Source organism: Notamacropus eugenii, chromosome 7, assembly GCF_028372415.1.
Source record: "Notamacropus eugenii isolate mMacEug1 chromosome 7, mMacEug1.pri_v2, whole genome shotgun sequence".
In the NCBI taxonomy this organism is placed as follows: domain Eukaryota; kingdom Metazoa; phylum Chordata; class Mammalia; order Diprotodontia; family Macropodidae; genus Notamacropus; species Notamacropus eugenii.
Window position 1 is genome coordinate 1,119,085 of NC_092878.1, and position 16,954 is coordinate 1,136,038.

The 16,954-nt window shown below is 39.4% G+C and overlaps 1 protein-coding gene across 2 annotated transcripts in view; it reads right to left on the reverse strand.

Moving 5' to 3' along the window:
• The window catches only part of TMOD3 (tropomodulin 3), a 70,122-nt gene that overhangs the window by 5,200 nt on the left and 47,968 nt on the right, over positions 1-16,954 (reverse strand). For both annotated transcript variants that reach the window (XM_072622750.1, XM_072622751.1), the window contains exons 4-8: positions 11,916-12,038; positions 8,224-8,313; positions 6,749-6,879; positions 4,478-4,585; positions 1,601-1,744 (exon numbers count right to left, since the gene is read on the reverse strand). In XM_072622750.1, coding sequence (XP_072478851.1) covers positions 1,601-1,744; positions 4,478-4,585; positions 6,749-6,879; positions 8,224-8,313; positions 11,916-12,038 — 596 coding nt within the window. The remainder of the gene's footprint in view (positions 1-1,600; positions 1,745-4,477; positions 4,586-6,748; positions 6,880-8,223; positions 8,314-11,915; positions 12,039-16,954) is intronic.

The window sequence follows — 16,954 nt, forward strand, 5'->3', positions numbered from 1 at the left end:
GAAGTTTTCCTCAAAGTGCTACCACTTTTTACTTTACACATTTTAGAAAGGGATCATTTAGACAGGGAACAATATCTCGTTGTTCTTCGACCTGGGTGCTTCCAACGTCCTAGCCCTCGGATTTCAAACAGTAAGCTGCAGTTCCCATATGGGAAGGGAGTGGCTAGAGCCCAAGAATAATACAGGAAAGCAGAATGGGATCCATACTGGTCCTCTTTTATCTTTTCTTCTAGTTTTTGCCCTAGCCAAAAATTATTCCAACTACTGAGAAAACTAGATGGATAGGTACCAGAGAGACAAGGTTCTCGGTGTACTTGGTAACTGTTTAACACGAGCTAAACTGCGATTGTTTTTAAGCAGAGGAATAAAAAAGAAAAGCTGAAGCAGTTGCTTATTACTTCACCTGGAGGCTCTAGAGAGGGTAGTGATACATGAAGGCCATCACTAGGGCTCCTGGCTTGGTACCACTAGTGAAATCTGACAATCTACATACATAGAAGCTCTTGAGTAACCCTACCTCCAGACTTAAAATGAATAAAAATCCCCTCCATGTGCAATCTAGCTTTACAGTGAGTGAAAAAGGTTATCAGCCCCTTCTGAAAAAGGCATCACATTCTCCAACAAGGATGTGCCTGGGCAACTGCTGAATATGAAACCTAAACTAAGGTCCTCAGATAATTTTTAAGGGTTATTTCCATGTAGGTCATTCAAAAGTCAATAGCTCAGCTTGTCAAGGGCTAGTCAAGCTCTGGCACAGTGATTACAGAGTAGCCTTCTGTCATAGGCAGTGTTAAAGCTTGAAACGTTAGTTCATTCCTCTACGTGTCCTTTTTTGCAAATTTTGATCATAAAACACTTGTTAAATTAATGTTTTTAGATGACATCCGGCTCACAGTTTTTCTAATTAGAAATTCACATAATTTTTTTGATTATCAGTGCTTGCATCAAATGTTTATACTCTTTCCTAGGGCCACTCCACAGGCTTTTGGTTCGATGTGACTTCCATAACCTGTGCTTATCTTGGGGGCAGAAAGGAATATACAGAAGGCTATGCTGTATTTATTTAGGAGAAATCGAAACTATCCAACCACAAAATTTCATAATGGCTTCGCATGCCCTCACACAGATTCAGATTCATGTTCCCAACTCTTCCCCTCTGACTTAAATGAACAAGGAGGGTACTTGGATGCAGGAGAAGACAGACAGGTCCAGGCTGAGGGAAAAGCAGGAACAGTCTTACTTTACAGTGGAACACTGCTAAAATGGAAAGCCAAGTTGCTACCTGCATAGCATCCTATGGTGACTGAAAAATCCATTATTATTGCTCATGAAAAAACAGAAATCTGCATTAAAAGCAAAAAAAATTCCACTATTTTTAAAAGTCCTGCATTAGACTATTTAGCTAAGACTAGTAATACATGTATGCCCTTGACAACTTCCCAATTATGCAAAAGCTTATTGAAAATTTTAATAAGCCAACTAACTACTCAGAAAGCCCTTCCTATGGACCCTACAGTCTCCAGCCCTTCCTTTTCTTGACCTCCAAAGCTCTATAGGCATTGTTTTGGGCTATAATTATATTACAGTATTACTAATTAACCTGGTTATCAATCTTGATCTCAGCCAGGGTTTCATTTTCTTTTAAGGCATCTATCAGCGCTTGAATACCAGCTCCTGTAATAAAGTTGGACTCCAAATTTAAGCTTTTCAATGTTTTATTCACTTTCAGCATGTCTGCAAATGCCTAAAAAGGGAAAGAAAAATCAAAATTAATATTCCATAAACTAGATTTAAAAGTTTAAGATACTGTTAATACTTTAAAATATATTTAGGTTAATATCTTTACTTGATAATGCTTATTGAATGACACATCTTTTTTTTTAATATGATATTATCTTAAATCCACTCTACCCATATGGTTTAAGCCCCCAATCTCCATTCTGGGAAAATTTGGACATCTAAATCTTTAAATTCCCTTGACCTCCTAGAACAGAGAAGGCAAATTTTGCTCTTGTATCAATATGCACATAATAGTCTCAGAAAGTCAATAGCTATTGGTCATGTAATCTTCATTCCTCAATTTATAAAAATATTGACATATTGAATGAACCATATCTAGCTAAAGCCAGAGGCCTTTATTTTTAGGATAGGAACTGGCCCTGTAATTTCACTGGTATCGGGAACTCTGAGATGAGGAAATTCCCTCTACTGATACAGGGTGGCCTTTTCTGCATCATCATTATCTAGAGCTTGAACTTGAACTTGAAGGTTTACAAAACACTTTACAAAGATTATCTTATTTGGGCCTTCCATCCACCTGGGAGGCAGGTGCAATGACTAGCCCCAGTTTACATTCATTGATGGCCTTTCAGAAACTTAAAGATATATATCCATCACTAAGTCTTTTTTTCTCCTGGCTCTTCTCCATTCATAGGTGGCACGATCTTGAAGTCAACCCTTCATCACCCTGGTCACTTTCTCCGGCTGCTCTTCAGGTTTATCAATATCCTTCCTAACACATGGTATCCAGAACCTTCACCCTCTAGTCTGAACTTTATCTCTCTTAAGGCAGCCTAAGATAAACAAGAGATTTTTTGGATGCTATATCAAAACTACTGACTCACACTGAGTTTATATATCCCTGAAATCCCAATATATCTTTCAGATGAACTGTTACCTAACTATGCTCCTCTCCATTCTGCATTTGCAAAGTTATTTTTAAAACACAAGCGTTGAAGATTTTACATCTGTCCCTGTAAGTTTTATCCTATTAGATTTGGCCCAACATTCCAGTTTGCTGAAACCTTGATTCTTTCAGCTCGTATATTATCTGTTCTTCTCAGTTTTATGTCATCTGCAAACCTGATAACCACATCTATGACTTTATCTAAGCCACTGATTAAAAGGTTGAAGAGCAGAGGACCAAGCATCCCTAGGCGGCAACCCTGGGCATTTCTCTAGAGCTCTGCCAATCTGCCGATGTTCGTTAATGATTATTTTGGGGATCCAGTAAGTCGAACAATTCTGAATTCCCATAAACGAGGCTACCGCCTAGGCTGCCTTGTTCCATCTTTTCTAAAAGAAATGTGAAAGATTTTGTCAAATGTTCTGTTAAAATCAAGATAAACTAAATCTATAACCTTTCCTAACCCACCAGTCTATTAATCCTGCTAAAGAAGGAAATAAAGCTAATCTGGGACAACCTTCTATTGGTGAAGCCGCGCCGGCCTCCTTGTGATCATCGATGCCTTCCCTAAACGTTCAATCCCTCTCCCTTGAAAAGTGTCCTAGAACCCTGCCAACTGAACGCATTCCCTTTCCTTCTTTTGCAAAATAAGACAGCACGTGTCCTTCTCCAAGTCCTGGGGCACGCTGACCATCCTCCAGAAATCACATCGACACGCTGTTCGGGATTCTCAGACTAGCGACTTGAACTTATCAAACTAGCTATGACCTGCTTTGTCAGTCATGCTGATTTTGGGGCTCGACGTCCTCCAAGCTCCATCTTTGTCTTTCTAGTCCAAAGGTCCCTGCCCTTAAGGAATATCTGCTGACTGACTGAAATGGGGAGATTGTTCATGGAGGGGCAGAGATCTCATGCTGTGACTACAACTCTTGTCAGAAGGATCGGAGAGCAGGGCCACGTTGGGGCAGGAGGAGGAACAGGGCTCAAGGCTCAATCCAAGGACGCAGGGTGTCAGACTAAGCACACAGAGTTGAAGAGAAAGCAATGAGCTTCAGAGAAAAGAAAACTAGACTGGGAATCAGGAGACCTGGGCTCTGGTCTTGGCTCTGCCACTACTAGGTATGCGAGCTTGGACATTCATCTAAACTCTTGGAGCTTCAGTGCCCTCATCTATACTGTGAAGAAGCTGGACTAGATGAGGCACTGACCTTCTAGGGTTCTAGAATTCTAAAATAACAGCGAACATTTAGATCGTGCTCACTATGTGCCAGGCACCGGGCTCAGCACTTTACAAATATCTCATGCGATCCTCACAACAACCCTCGGAGGTGGGCGCTCCTGTTATCTCCATTTTACAGATGAGGAAGCTGAGGCAGACAGCAGTTAAGTGACATGCCCAAGGTCACACAGGTAGGAAGCATCTGAGGTCTTCCTGACATCAAGCCCAGCGCGTTTATCCACCGCATCACCTAGCTGCCTAAAATGCAAATGCATGGCTATGCGTGCTGCATTCTGACAGAATACAAGTAACAAATACGCATTATCTGAGCATCTGCTCTGGGTGGTCCTAACTGCTAAGGAGTACAAACGTGGCACAAGTCTGAGGAAGATTATCTAGTTGGGGAGATAAGGCATATACAACGAAGAAATAATTAGTGATTAAGAAGTAGACAATCTAAACAATTAGAGAAGAAGTCAGTAAACGTGACTTAAAGGCAGCCGTTTGGAGCTGCCTCCCTCTTCCACTGACCCCATACCTGGCTTACGTATCACCAACAGAAGCTTACTTACAACTGCAACAGGGTCGTTGCTGCGGGTGGCCGCAAGACTGAAGCATGTCACATGGGTGTTGTCTTCCAAAGCTTTTGCAAATTCTTTGAGGGTTGGAATTGGAATATTCTTGAAAAAAGGAATTCAGAAAAAAAATTGAAATATTCTTATTTTTCAAAAAGAATCATCTATTATCAACTGAATCCTTATAGGATGTACTTGGTAAGGTAAGAGCCAGTTTTCTGAAAGAATCTGCACATTAATACAACTACTGATCTACAAATGAAAATAAATGTCTTCCACATCTATGTTGATGCCTATGGATGATACAGACTCTTAAAATCCACAAACTGCAGCCTCAAGGTGTGGATTTCACCACCTCAGATATTTATAGAAAAGGGTAACTACCTAGGAAATCCTTTCCATCTCACAAACGAGTGATGCTGATTTTGAATATTCTTAATTAAAGTGAGCAGCCAGGTGATAAAGAGGTAGGCTCGAGGTCAGGAAGACCTGAGTTCAAATCCAGCCTCAGACACTTACTGTGTAATCTTGGACAAGTCACTTCACCCTGTCTGCTTCAATTTCTTCATCTGTAAAATGAGCTGGACAAGGAAATGGCAAACCATTCTAGTATCTTTGCCAAGAAGATCTCCTAAAAGGGGTCATGCAGAGTCGGACATGACTGAAAAGTGACTAACAATATAAAATGAAGATCCAATTTGATTCAAAGAGTTTCAAATCTGTTAAAATCGGAAATCACTAAATTTCACAGATGGAAAGGATCTCAGAAAACCATCCAGTCCAATTCACTAATATTACAGATGAAGATATTCATTTCTGAATCAGCTCTCTTCAGTTTATTTTTATGTTCTGGGATAATAGAAAACACTTTAATATTAGCTTAAAATAATACAAGACGTATCTACTACAAAACAAAACCAAATAACTTCAAAGTAAATTGTCTGATTACTAATGACAAAACTATTTTCCATTATCCAGTAGTTTGGCAAGTCTGAGGCACTAGTGATGTGGATCTATTTTATTGCCTCAAGGACTCATCCCAGAGAAATATAAAAGAATGAGAAGTTTTTTCCCTGAAACAGTAAGAAAACCTATGTTCTAGCATCTGTAACAGTATGTACCTTGATTTCACTTGGCTGTCTCTGACTATGAGAAAAAAATGTACAGGACCGAATAAATTCAGGATGTCTTTAAAGTGTGGCATGTTACGTGCAGCTACTTACTGACAAGGATAAAAAGTCACCACAAGAGCTCCAACTCCAGGTAATTAGTTTCTTACAATTTTTAAATCTTCAAATTCTTAACATTTCTGGATGACATAATTTCTTATTTTAGAAGGAAGGCAAAACGCCAGAAATAAGCAGCAAATTTAAACTATTATTATACTTGCCTGGTAGAATCAATCTATAATAATCTGCTTCTCTAAAGCAGTATCTAGGCTAAATTATTTAATTCTACTTTTGCATAATTAATAAAAAACAAAACTAGGAAAGAACAACCACAATTCCAAAATCTTTCTCTCCAACATCTTTTCCACTCTTTTCTTGGAAAGTAAGAAGGTTCAATCCTACTGTGATCCTGAGAGTAAGGTAGGTAGTGTTACAGCAGAGACAAGCATAACCAACCCTGCTGAGAAGGAAGGACCATACTTTACGATTTCCTATGTAGCTGTAGCAAATGTTAGCTGATTCTGCTGTAGCTTTAAATTATTCTACACAACTGAGGAAAGGCAGGGACAAAACTAAAATGAACCCTGGAACTTAAGGCAGTTTTGTTTTTTTTTTTAAAGAAATTTGAGGTGTTAAGTAGAGAGAGAATTCAAGATCAAAAACTAAGCTCAATTGGTAATTTTCTACATCTTCTGGGGGCAAGCCTATCCCAGGGAGGTCAGTGCACCTCTTGTCTTGCTACAAGTGTTCACCATCTACGCAGCTTTGCTCTCAAGGAATTTTTCCTTTTATGAGACAATGTGGGAAACGATTTTTATAATATGTAGTTCTCAGTATCTTTAATAACAAGAAATAACTATGCTAATTAAAACCTAGTCAACTCTTATCCTAGGTTCTACTGGATAAAGAGGAATGAAATATGAACTTATTAAATTCTTAAGAACCTACCTATATACTCATATGAAACTGGTGAGAGTTCTCTGCTCTTATGACAGGCGAAAGTAGAGTACAGATGGTAAGGCATTCCAATTTAGACACTTCTTACATCCAGCTGGATGAAAGCAATATACCATAGTCTTATTAATTCTTAAGAACTTACCTTTATATTATTCAAATTTACTTCAATAAGACGAGAATCATTTTTCTTAATTCTCCGTAAGCTCTCTTCAACATTGGTAGGATTTGGTGGTTCATCAAACACTGGGAGCATTTTTTCACCCTTGACCACATCTACAGCGTAAATGAATCAGTATTAGTCTTTCTGACAGCCACGCTGGCTGCCAGCATTCATATGCTTACTATGGACACAGAAGCACCGAATACATCATCTATTGGAAGATTTGTTCCTCACAATTACTCATACGCTCTAAACTTTAACACGGCTGAACATTTTTAGACAGTTGAATAAACAAACGTTATCTTGGACCTGAAGTAGTCCGTATACCCAGTTCAATGAAAGAGAAAGGAGTGAAGGCTTTCCTAACACCAGGGACAGTACGAATCAAAGCAAAGGGTTGACAGTGCAGTGCAGGGCTGGGGAACCAGAAGTAGTCATGAAAAAGACTGGGCAGAGGTACGGGGAGGGAAGAGTGCTTCTGGTTGGTGAAGAGATTAACAGGAACCACAGAGTGACAGGGTTAATAAAAAACCTAATACAATCTTGTGCTGCATTAACGGTGGTGTGAGGCCAGTACATGCTGAGTAAGAGTTTTAATGTCAGGTCACATATTGAGGGAAACGGCAAACTGTAATATGTCCAAAGACAGATCAAAAAGAAGGGCAAGGCGTCTAAAAACTGTGTCATCTGAATGCATCTGACCTGGAGAAGGAAGGCAAAAAGAGAGAAAATCGCCACCTTTAGGGCTGTCACCTAGATGGGCTATCACATGGAGGAGGAAACAGATTGTGCTCCGTGTTGCCCCTAAAAGAACAATGAGAGCTGGGAAGGGAATTATAAAGAGGAAGACACAAGGTCCCTATAGGTTCGAATAAAGGACAGGGAGCTGCCCTGCCCTTGGTGCTCTACCTAGGACCTGAAAGCTCACCCTGTAGAATGATGCAGAAGGGTTTACTTACCAAGAGTGGAAGGTGAAATTACATACCTCTAATGTTTCTTCTAATTCTAAATTCTTTGATTCTATGAATCCAGAATAATTTCACTGATACATAAACTTGTATGGATATACTTACATATAACATATTTAGTAGGTTTGGGTTCAGAAGCTATACACACGTTTCTAACTTCTCCTGAATTAGAGTTTTACAATATGTTTCCATTATTCTATCTGAACTGCTGCAAAATGTCAGTGTAAAAACCTAAATGACTTTTGGATTATCAGATGATCTAATTTCCAGTTGTGATGGTAGTGGTGTTTTTTAGTCTTTAGAATAAATTGCCAGCCAAGCAATTAAAGATCCAATGGTTCATATTCATAGTCTTCCTCCATCATTAGTAGTAAATCTCATGTTCACTCTCAACATGAAACTTAGTCTAAGTGACAAAATTAACTGACAACGTTGCAGCAACACACATGACAAAGGGGTTTGAATGTACAATGAATAGTAAGCACTTACTTGAAAAATCATCTTTGCCCACACCGCTGTCATTTCCCACTATGTCACAGAGTTGAGTGTTGGTTATTAAATTATGCATTCCAAGGATAGCTATAAATATAGAAAAAGGAAAAATTATTTCTCATTCTTGTATCTTTAGATACAAATAATTTTAACCCCCCCAAAGTAAACAATTTAAATAATTCCTTATTAATTCTACTACTAATTTTTAACAGTTAAGTCCTTGCTTTTCAACTTTTAAGTTTTGCTAAGCCTTAATGTGACTGGATCAATTCCCTTTCCACTCTAATCTGTTTATTCATCAGTTCCCCCATTACGAGTTCATCTACTCAGAGTTTGGTCTGGACTAGTCATTCCATCAGTCTCCAGAACTCCCGGAGAGGAAATTCCCTCTCCCAAAGCAAATCAGCCAGCAACTGTCCTACAAATTAAACAGTTACATGGGGCGCTGAGAGGCTAAGTGACTGCTTAAGGGTCACAGAGCTAGTGTCAGAGGCAGAACACCACCATCTTCCAGACCCTGAGGCCAATTGGAATTTGAACCCATTTTCCTGTTAGACCTACTCTTTATTATAATCCCTCTATCAAGACTGCCTACAGTCTTGATTATGAGGCTAAAATGTTAATATTTTGAAGTTCTGCTTTCCAAACCAGTTTTTAGGACTGACACGCAGTGAAAAGCAAAAAATGACCGTACGTCACAAAATTTCTGGTACTCAATTTGTCTCTAATTTTTTGTTTGAGGTTGCTCAACTTCACCATCACCATCAATAAACATCTGACTGCTTGTTAGGCACGTAAAAGCCATGTCACAGCGACAGAATGCTTAAGTTATAATTGCCAAAAGCACCACGTAGGAGGGGAAATGTATTCCAAGTATAAGTTGCATAAAATGCTTTTACATTCCATTCTAATCATTTAATAATTTTAATGGGATATTCTCTTTATATCCATCTTATAAAGTCCTATGGAACATGGCCGGTTTGCACCTCACCATTTGCTGTAGATACCAAATACATACTTAGAGCAGGTAAATGGGGATCAGCCATGACCCTGTCCATCTGACTAACGAGAAATCAACCCTAATTATGCCCTACGTGTTTATCTTTGTCACTGAAGACCTTTTCCATTCAGGGAGGGAGAAAGAGAAGAGGGGACCACAAAAGTATATGTTTTGTGCCTAGCCCAGGGGCTAGGAATGGCCTAGGGGAGTGGCCCACTGGAAAGTCAACAGCGATGGCTGCAGTTCTTCCACTGAGCACTTCTGGAAAATAAGTAGGATAATAAGTATGACGAAGCAACAGCAACTACTGTGCTACCTGCCAGTCATTTCTGCCCAGCCACCTGAATCATGCGCTTGCACTAATTAAAAAAAAGACTCCTACTGCCCAAATATTTGGGTAACACCCAGCCCCTCCCCTCCCGTGGGAAACCTGCCAATTGAGAAAATATTTTTATAAAGATTTCCATGTTTGATTTCCAACTGACAACTTGGGACAAGCTAAAAGTAAAATAAACCTTATCCATATAAAAACTGCACTGGAAGATTAAGTGAAAACCTTATCTCTAAGACTGATAGTGCTAAAGAAAAAAATCAAACATATTTCCAGAGCAACAATGAGATAACAGTTAATCTTCTGAGGTAAGAATGCACATCTATTTGCATGCACATAGATTAGTGGAAACAGAGCAGTGTAAAGAGAAGAACAGGAGAAGAAACACGTCAGAGACCAAGGTTCAAATCTCAAGTCTACCACTAACTAAATGGGCAGCCTTCGGTGAGCTCAACCTCTCTGGATCTCAGCCTCCCCAAGGACCTCCCGGAGTGGTCTCTTTCTAGTTTAAATAATCAATCCATAAATCTTCATTAAGTATATACTGGGTACCAGCACCATGCTATACACTGGGGATACAAAGACAAAGCTGAAATAGTCCTTACTGTCAAGGAGCTTGTTAAATTCTGTCAGGTGTGAGGAAAGAGACAAGTGTACACAGATATGTATACAGGAGTCCCAAAAAGCTTAAAACTGCACTGAGATTTTGGGGACACCTTGTATATAACATGTACACCAAATACACAGAAATTAATTGTAGGGGGAAAAGTGACTAGCAGATGGGAGAAGCCAAAAAAGCTTCATGTAGGAGTTGGTGCGAGAAGCTGAGTTTGGAATTAAGATAGAGATCCAATGAGGAAAAGATATGAAGGCAGCACATTCCACACCTTAGAGACAGTGAGTGCAATGGAGATAATGTATCGTTACAGGAGCAGATTGTTGTACAGATCTAGGAATTGTAATTGAATCTGTGGGAGCTGACGAGGTCACCAAGTTACCAAGAATACAGAAAGATCAGAAGTTCCAGAACAGTGCCTTGGGGACATCCATATTTAGGGGTTGTAACACTGATGATGACCCAGGAAAGGAGACTGAGGAGGAGCATTCAGAAAGAAAAAGGAAAACCAAGAGAAAAAGCAATAAATATGAAGAAAATCCACAGAGGAAAGAGGGAGTAGAGAGGCTGGTCAGTGTCGAAATACAGGAGAATAAGGATACAGAAAAACCATTAGACTTGGAAATTAAAAGGTCACTCATAACTCTGAAGATGGCTATTTCACTTAAGTGATGAAGTAAGAAGCCAGGCCCCAGCGGGCTAAGAAGTGAGTGAGGGGTGAGGAGTTGGAGGGAATGAGTAAAGACAGAATTTTCTAGGGTGTTGTCTGTGAAAGGGAACAAAAACATGGGATAGTAGCTTGAGAGGATGGCAGGGTATATTGAAGGCTTTTTTAAAGATAAGGGAGACCTGGGTACATCCGTAGGAAATAGGGAAGGAATCAGTAGATAGGGAAAAACTGAAGCCTGGAGGCAGGGGATCATTTTGGGAGCAGCTGGCTAGAGAATACAGAGTATACATGTAGCTGGCCTTACCAAAAGGAGGAAGCCCATCATTTAACCAGAGATGAGAGTAAAAAGGAAATACTGGGAATAATATCAAAGGATTCTGACAGGCAGAGATGGAGAGAAGAAGGAGCAATTCTGATAAAGCTGTATTCTTGCTTTTGATGGAGAGTAAAGTTACAAACTTCCCTATGTACATCTAAGTTAGAGAACTAGGCCTTAGGAGCCGAGGAATTAGGACGTAAGAGTGGTTGTGAGTTCCCAAATATAAGGCAAGGGTTGGGATGAAGAGGAAGACTGTGAGCCAGGTAGTGAGCTCCATGAGAAAGGAAGGAGGCTAGTGAATCTGACCTGACAGCCAAAAGATAACTGTCACTAGAATCTGGACTGGATAAAATTTGAGTAGTGTGAGTCTCAAAGAAGGAGAAGATGTTAAGAGACTGGAAAAGGGAGAGTCTGGGAGTAGCAGCGGTGATAAAGGCCATTCTGACTCCCCTCATAAAGGATCAACATATTATGGAGTATGAGAAAAGTGATGCTGAAAAGGGCCTGGGAGATGCCAAGTCTCTGTGAATACCATAACACAGAAGAAGGTTTAAAAGGGAATTTCATTCATAGGAAATGGGAATGCCAGCGGGCACAAGGGAAAGTATTGGCAGTACTGAAGTAGGATACTGGAAGGGCAGGGGCACTTGATGATCATGGCAAGAAGTGGTAGGTCGCTTCTGAGGTATAGTAATAATGAATCTACATGCTTGCACGTGTCCTACTACATTCTGTTTTAGAAGAGATACTTACCTGCAAGGTCACATAATTCTGTATCAGAAGCACTTGTCAAAGCCTCTTCTAATTCTGGATCAAGGGATATTTTTTCTTCTGTGTAAGACTGTATAGGCTTCTGTTTAGGGATAAATATTTTCCCTGTAAAATAAAATAATCTATTAATTCTCGACTTGTCATCATAGGGTTTATATGATACTTACCTATATGCATCTGTAGCTAAAGAAAAAGGCACTATCAAAGCAATTAAAAAACCTTTCTAAATAGATAAGCATTTCTAATAGTTTGATTTGATCCTTACATATGCAAATTTTTTGAAATATTGTAAGAACAGTATTATGAATGAAAAAGGTAGGAGGAAGTTTTCTAATCACTATATGATAAATTACATCTTCCTCTAGGAATATGCTATCTAACCTTAAATGGCCAGGCATTAAAATATAAAAAAAAATTTAGACTATCATTCCTAAATAATAAATATGGCTAGTATCTCTTTGAGACTGACTGAGACTGTGGTAGTTCAGGAACACAAAGTCCTAATTTCGACAAGCTCTAAACATCCAGAAGTCTGATCACTGCCCCGTAAGTTTCACATATTTGGTTTCAAAGTCTGTGTCAGTGGTAGGTACCTCCGGCTCAACAAGTTCACTGTTTAAAAGCTGGTTATCAATAGTAAGCACAAGCCTCAACTTTTATAGGGAAGTAAATCAACATACGCTAACCACTTCAAACTTACAACCAGCAATCCGACAAACATTAATAATAATAATGAGCGAAGACTAATATTATGGTTCAATTATACCGCAAGCAATCCAGAAACAAGAGGCTTATACATGGGCAGGAGAGGTTCTCACAGGGTGTTCTCTGGCTTCTCCTTAACTGAATTCACTTCAGAAGTCCCATTTTAACAACAAGTAAAGCTACTTTCTTTTCTTCAATCAAGGGCCCAAATACGGCAAAGTGATCCTTTATACAAGTCTATGACACAAATGTTATAAAGAATCAGCGCAGATGGCATAACATGGTCCAGAAACAAGTCTGATCTGCTTTGTATTGCTGCTGAACTCAGATTACATCAGCATGGTGGGGCTGAATCTTAGCAGAGGAAAGACTAATAACTATCAATAACCGAAGACTGTCTGATGCTTTCCTGACAGAAAGAGTTGTATTTGTTCTTACCGTACATACAATATGTACTGATGACAAGGTACATTAAGCACGGCACCAAGTTACGTGGGGAGTTACAAAGGAGATGAGAAACAGTTCCTGTTCTCCTGGAGCCTACAATGGGTAGAATACAATATTTACTCTACTACTTATAGTTTTCCTACTCCATGGTCCTGCTCTCTATCACCTACCTGCTAATGATAAAGTTCTAGCTGAATTACAGATGACTAGAACTTGTAGTAGAGATGGCAGTAGAAGGAACAAAGGAGAAGAGTAGCACTGGAAAGCCTTCAAGTAACCAATAAAACTTTATAAATGCTTACTATTTGGACAATACAAATAGGAAGCGCAAAAGAAAGGAAAATACTGTTTTAAGGAACTGAAGAGATGAAAACGCCAAATGGTTTTTGCTAGAAATGAACCTCTGTGTCTTCCACTCTAAACTCCTGAATGAGTAACTGAGAAGATCAGACGGAACAACAATGAAATGGATTTGAAGGAACCAAAGTTCTAGAATATCGAGGGGAAACACAGGGCGCCGGCGCAGCCAGATCTCAAACTGCAGGAGGTAGCAGAACCATCTAGTATTCAAATCAAAAGATTGACTTTGGGTGTAACTGTGAACTGATTCAATCATTCTAAAAACAGTCTGGAATTAGGCGAGACAAGTTAGGCTAATGACTGCAGGAGAAGAACCAGCACATGAATGTCTGCAGCATACGCAGGATAACAAAGATAATAACTAAACATAAAAACAATCAGATATTGCTGTGGCTTCAGGAATGACAAATACGAAGAATCCAAAGAAATGGGAAGACTCATATGAAGCGATGGACAGTGAAGAAAGCACGGTCAAAAGCTCAGCACACACAGTAACTATAATGTCATAAGAAACACTAAGAAGCAACAAAACTCACGTAAAACACAAGCGTACATTACTAGTGGAAGGTACACACATGCTGTTAAGTCATAATCACCTTTGTTGGTGCTTCTACGTTAAACATTAAAACAATTTCTTAAATAAAAGTGAACAAATGACTTCATGAAAAGGAAAGATTACCAACAAAAACAGCAGTAAAAGTCTTTGGAACTGACAGAGACATGGCACCAAATGATGGCCCCCATGGTCAAAATCCTGGTCAACATCTGGAAGTCAAATTTTAATATTTTCTCGGATGTTTAGGAAGATTGCAAGAATATTCCAGCTTGCAGTGGCCTTCTGTCTGTACAGTGATAGGAAATAAATCTAGAAGTCATTTTTTTGCTTCAAAACCCTTCAACTATGGCGGTCACAAGAGAACAGAGACCACCTGCAGAGTTCTGCAGATACTGCCATTCTTCTAGTTCATCCCTGGGATGAAGCCATGGCTGCAGATTGATACTACAGGATAAAGACCTAAGGGTGCCCACCACTGCATCCTCCCTCCCCCACTTTACAACTGGGATAGGATGAAAGAGTTGGTCAGACAGCTAACACAGAAATGTCTGGAGTATCTGACGAGTGAACAAACTGATCTATAATGTCCTAGGCCAGATAGGCGAGGCTTCCAGCCACATAGCTTAGTGGTGTTCATTGGCACAGTACTATGTACTACCTCCAAGAAAGGACTGGACACAGGTAATAGTATATATAATGAATCATGCACCCACACAGTGTATACAACACTTGGGGCAGTATTTAGAGGCTGCCATTTTTACTATTATAGTTGGAGGAGGGAATGAAATGTCTAGCTCTGAAAGGAGCAAAGGTACCCTTTCCCTTAATTTCATAAACCCAAGGCTAAAACACTTAAATGGCCTTGAAGGAAGTCAAGCCATCTTTACCCCTGATGACTGAGGCCTGAGCCTTCCAGATTGTGTGGTAACATAGTTATGTAGGACAGGATTTAGAAGCCAGAGAGGTGATGGCATCAGCCTTGGACACAATGGCCAGGAAAGCCCCAAAGAGGTCCTGAGATAAACTAGGTCCCAGGATAACTATGAGGCTACACTGAGATAAACTGGCAATAACAAAAGCCAGGAGATGGGATAAAAGCAGGAAAGGCTGGAGCTAATCCCAAACAGAATCAGGTAAGCAGAAAGAGCTCAAAGAAAAGGAGAGGAACTGATAATGGATCTGTCCCAGGACTTGCAAAGCAGCACATGAAGTGGGAATTTGATTACCTACTGCAAATAGTTTTTTATGTCTATAATTACTCCCCTGCTAACTGGATTTGAAAAGTTGCTTTTCTGTTCTTTACATATTTGTAAAATTTTTTAAAAATAATAATAATTTTTAATATTTAATTTTTTAGTCATCCACGTCTGCTGTGTATTGAAATGCTTTTGTTAAGCCAGAGGCTGGACAAGAGTGGGAAACAAAGAGCTAGATGACCACATTCCCAGGGTTTCCTTGGGTGGAGGCAAAATAAGCTACAGAATTATTCCTGGAAAGCCTTCAAGGATTCAGCATGTGCACATTTTAACAGCCTGGGAAAATGAAGACACCCCTAATAACAAGAAAACAAATCGTGGAGGAGAAAGAATCAGCAGGATATGGTGATGGGATTGGTTACAAAAAACAAGAGAAAAAGGAGACAAAATGCTTTACACAACCTTGAGCTCTGAGACAGTAAGTTTCATGGTTGGGAAGACAATGGAAAAGTCTGGAAAGGGGGATTCACTGCTGCTGATGAATCCTATTATCGACAAATTACACTTCAGCCATAACAGAACATCCCAACTGGAAATGTGTAGGCAGCCAGAAATACTGTGATGGACGAAGGGTGGGAGAAAAGGGCTTCAAATGTATATTTAGTGCTCATGAACAGCCAATTTTCAGTTCTTTGTGCATAAATTATCTAACTGATGATGATCACAGCAACATTTTAATCCCTGTCTATCTATGTATGTCGCCCCTAACACCTCACTGAGGTCCCTCCCTCCAAGTTCAGCTGGCATGTATCCAAAAGATTCAAACCAACTTTAAAATCTTTACAATCTGTTCAGTAGTTTTAGTATCTATAAAATCTTCAGCCTCTCCCTAACCACGGTCCCCTTCCCAGTTACCTACAATTCTGCCTAAGTCTCCTCCATCCTTGAATTCCCCAGCAACCTTTACATCTTTCCTTATGGATTAGAAACCACCTTGGAAACATGGAATATCTTCCAAAAGCTTGGAAATCAAACTGTCCTAATTTGTAAAACATTACTAACAGAGTATGAATCATTAAACTCATTTCATACAAATTACATTAGTACTGTTTTTCTAATGATCATTTCAACCTCTGAAATCATGAACTGTAACATGATCATAATAAGTCTTTTCTAATCTTGCTTAAAGAAAAATTATGCTCTACCAGGTGAATGCCTACGAACAGATCTGCTCAGTTACTAACTGTTCCCTCAGGAGATAGGAAGTCTTATTATCAAGTGGACAAGACCTCAAGACTCTAACACTAGGGTCAAAATCACTTTTAAAGTTGCTGACATTTAATGATCTTTTAAAAAGTTTAATTTGTATTAATGATACATCACTTTACGTCCACAAAACTGAGAAAATTGAAAATTGAAAAAAAACCCAACAATAAATCAAACCTTGATGTTTTAGTGTTTGCTGATGTCCTGGGTATAAATGCTCCCAATGAACTCTAACAACAGGCTCTCATGAATTGTTTCAAACTGGTGATGACACCACTTCCTCACCACCCTTTCCAAAGTTGCTATACTTTCTCTCATAACCTCAACTCACTGGATGAGGTGGGAGTGTGGGAATAGTTTCCCATTATCACTTCCAGACTCTCCCTCTACCACCATCATTCAGCAAAACTTAATCCTATGAGGTTCACATTATTCAAACGTATCACTCAACCCATATCCTAGTGTCTATTATCTATCCAATCTCCAGGACA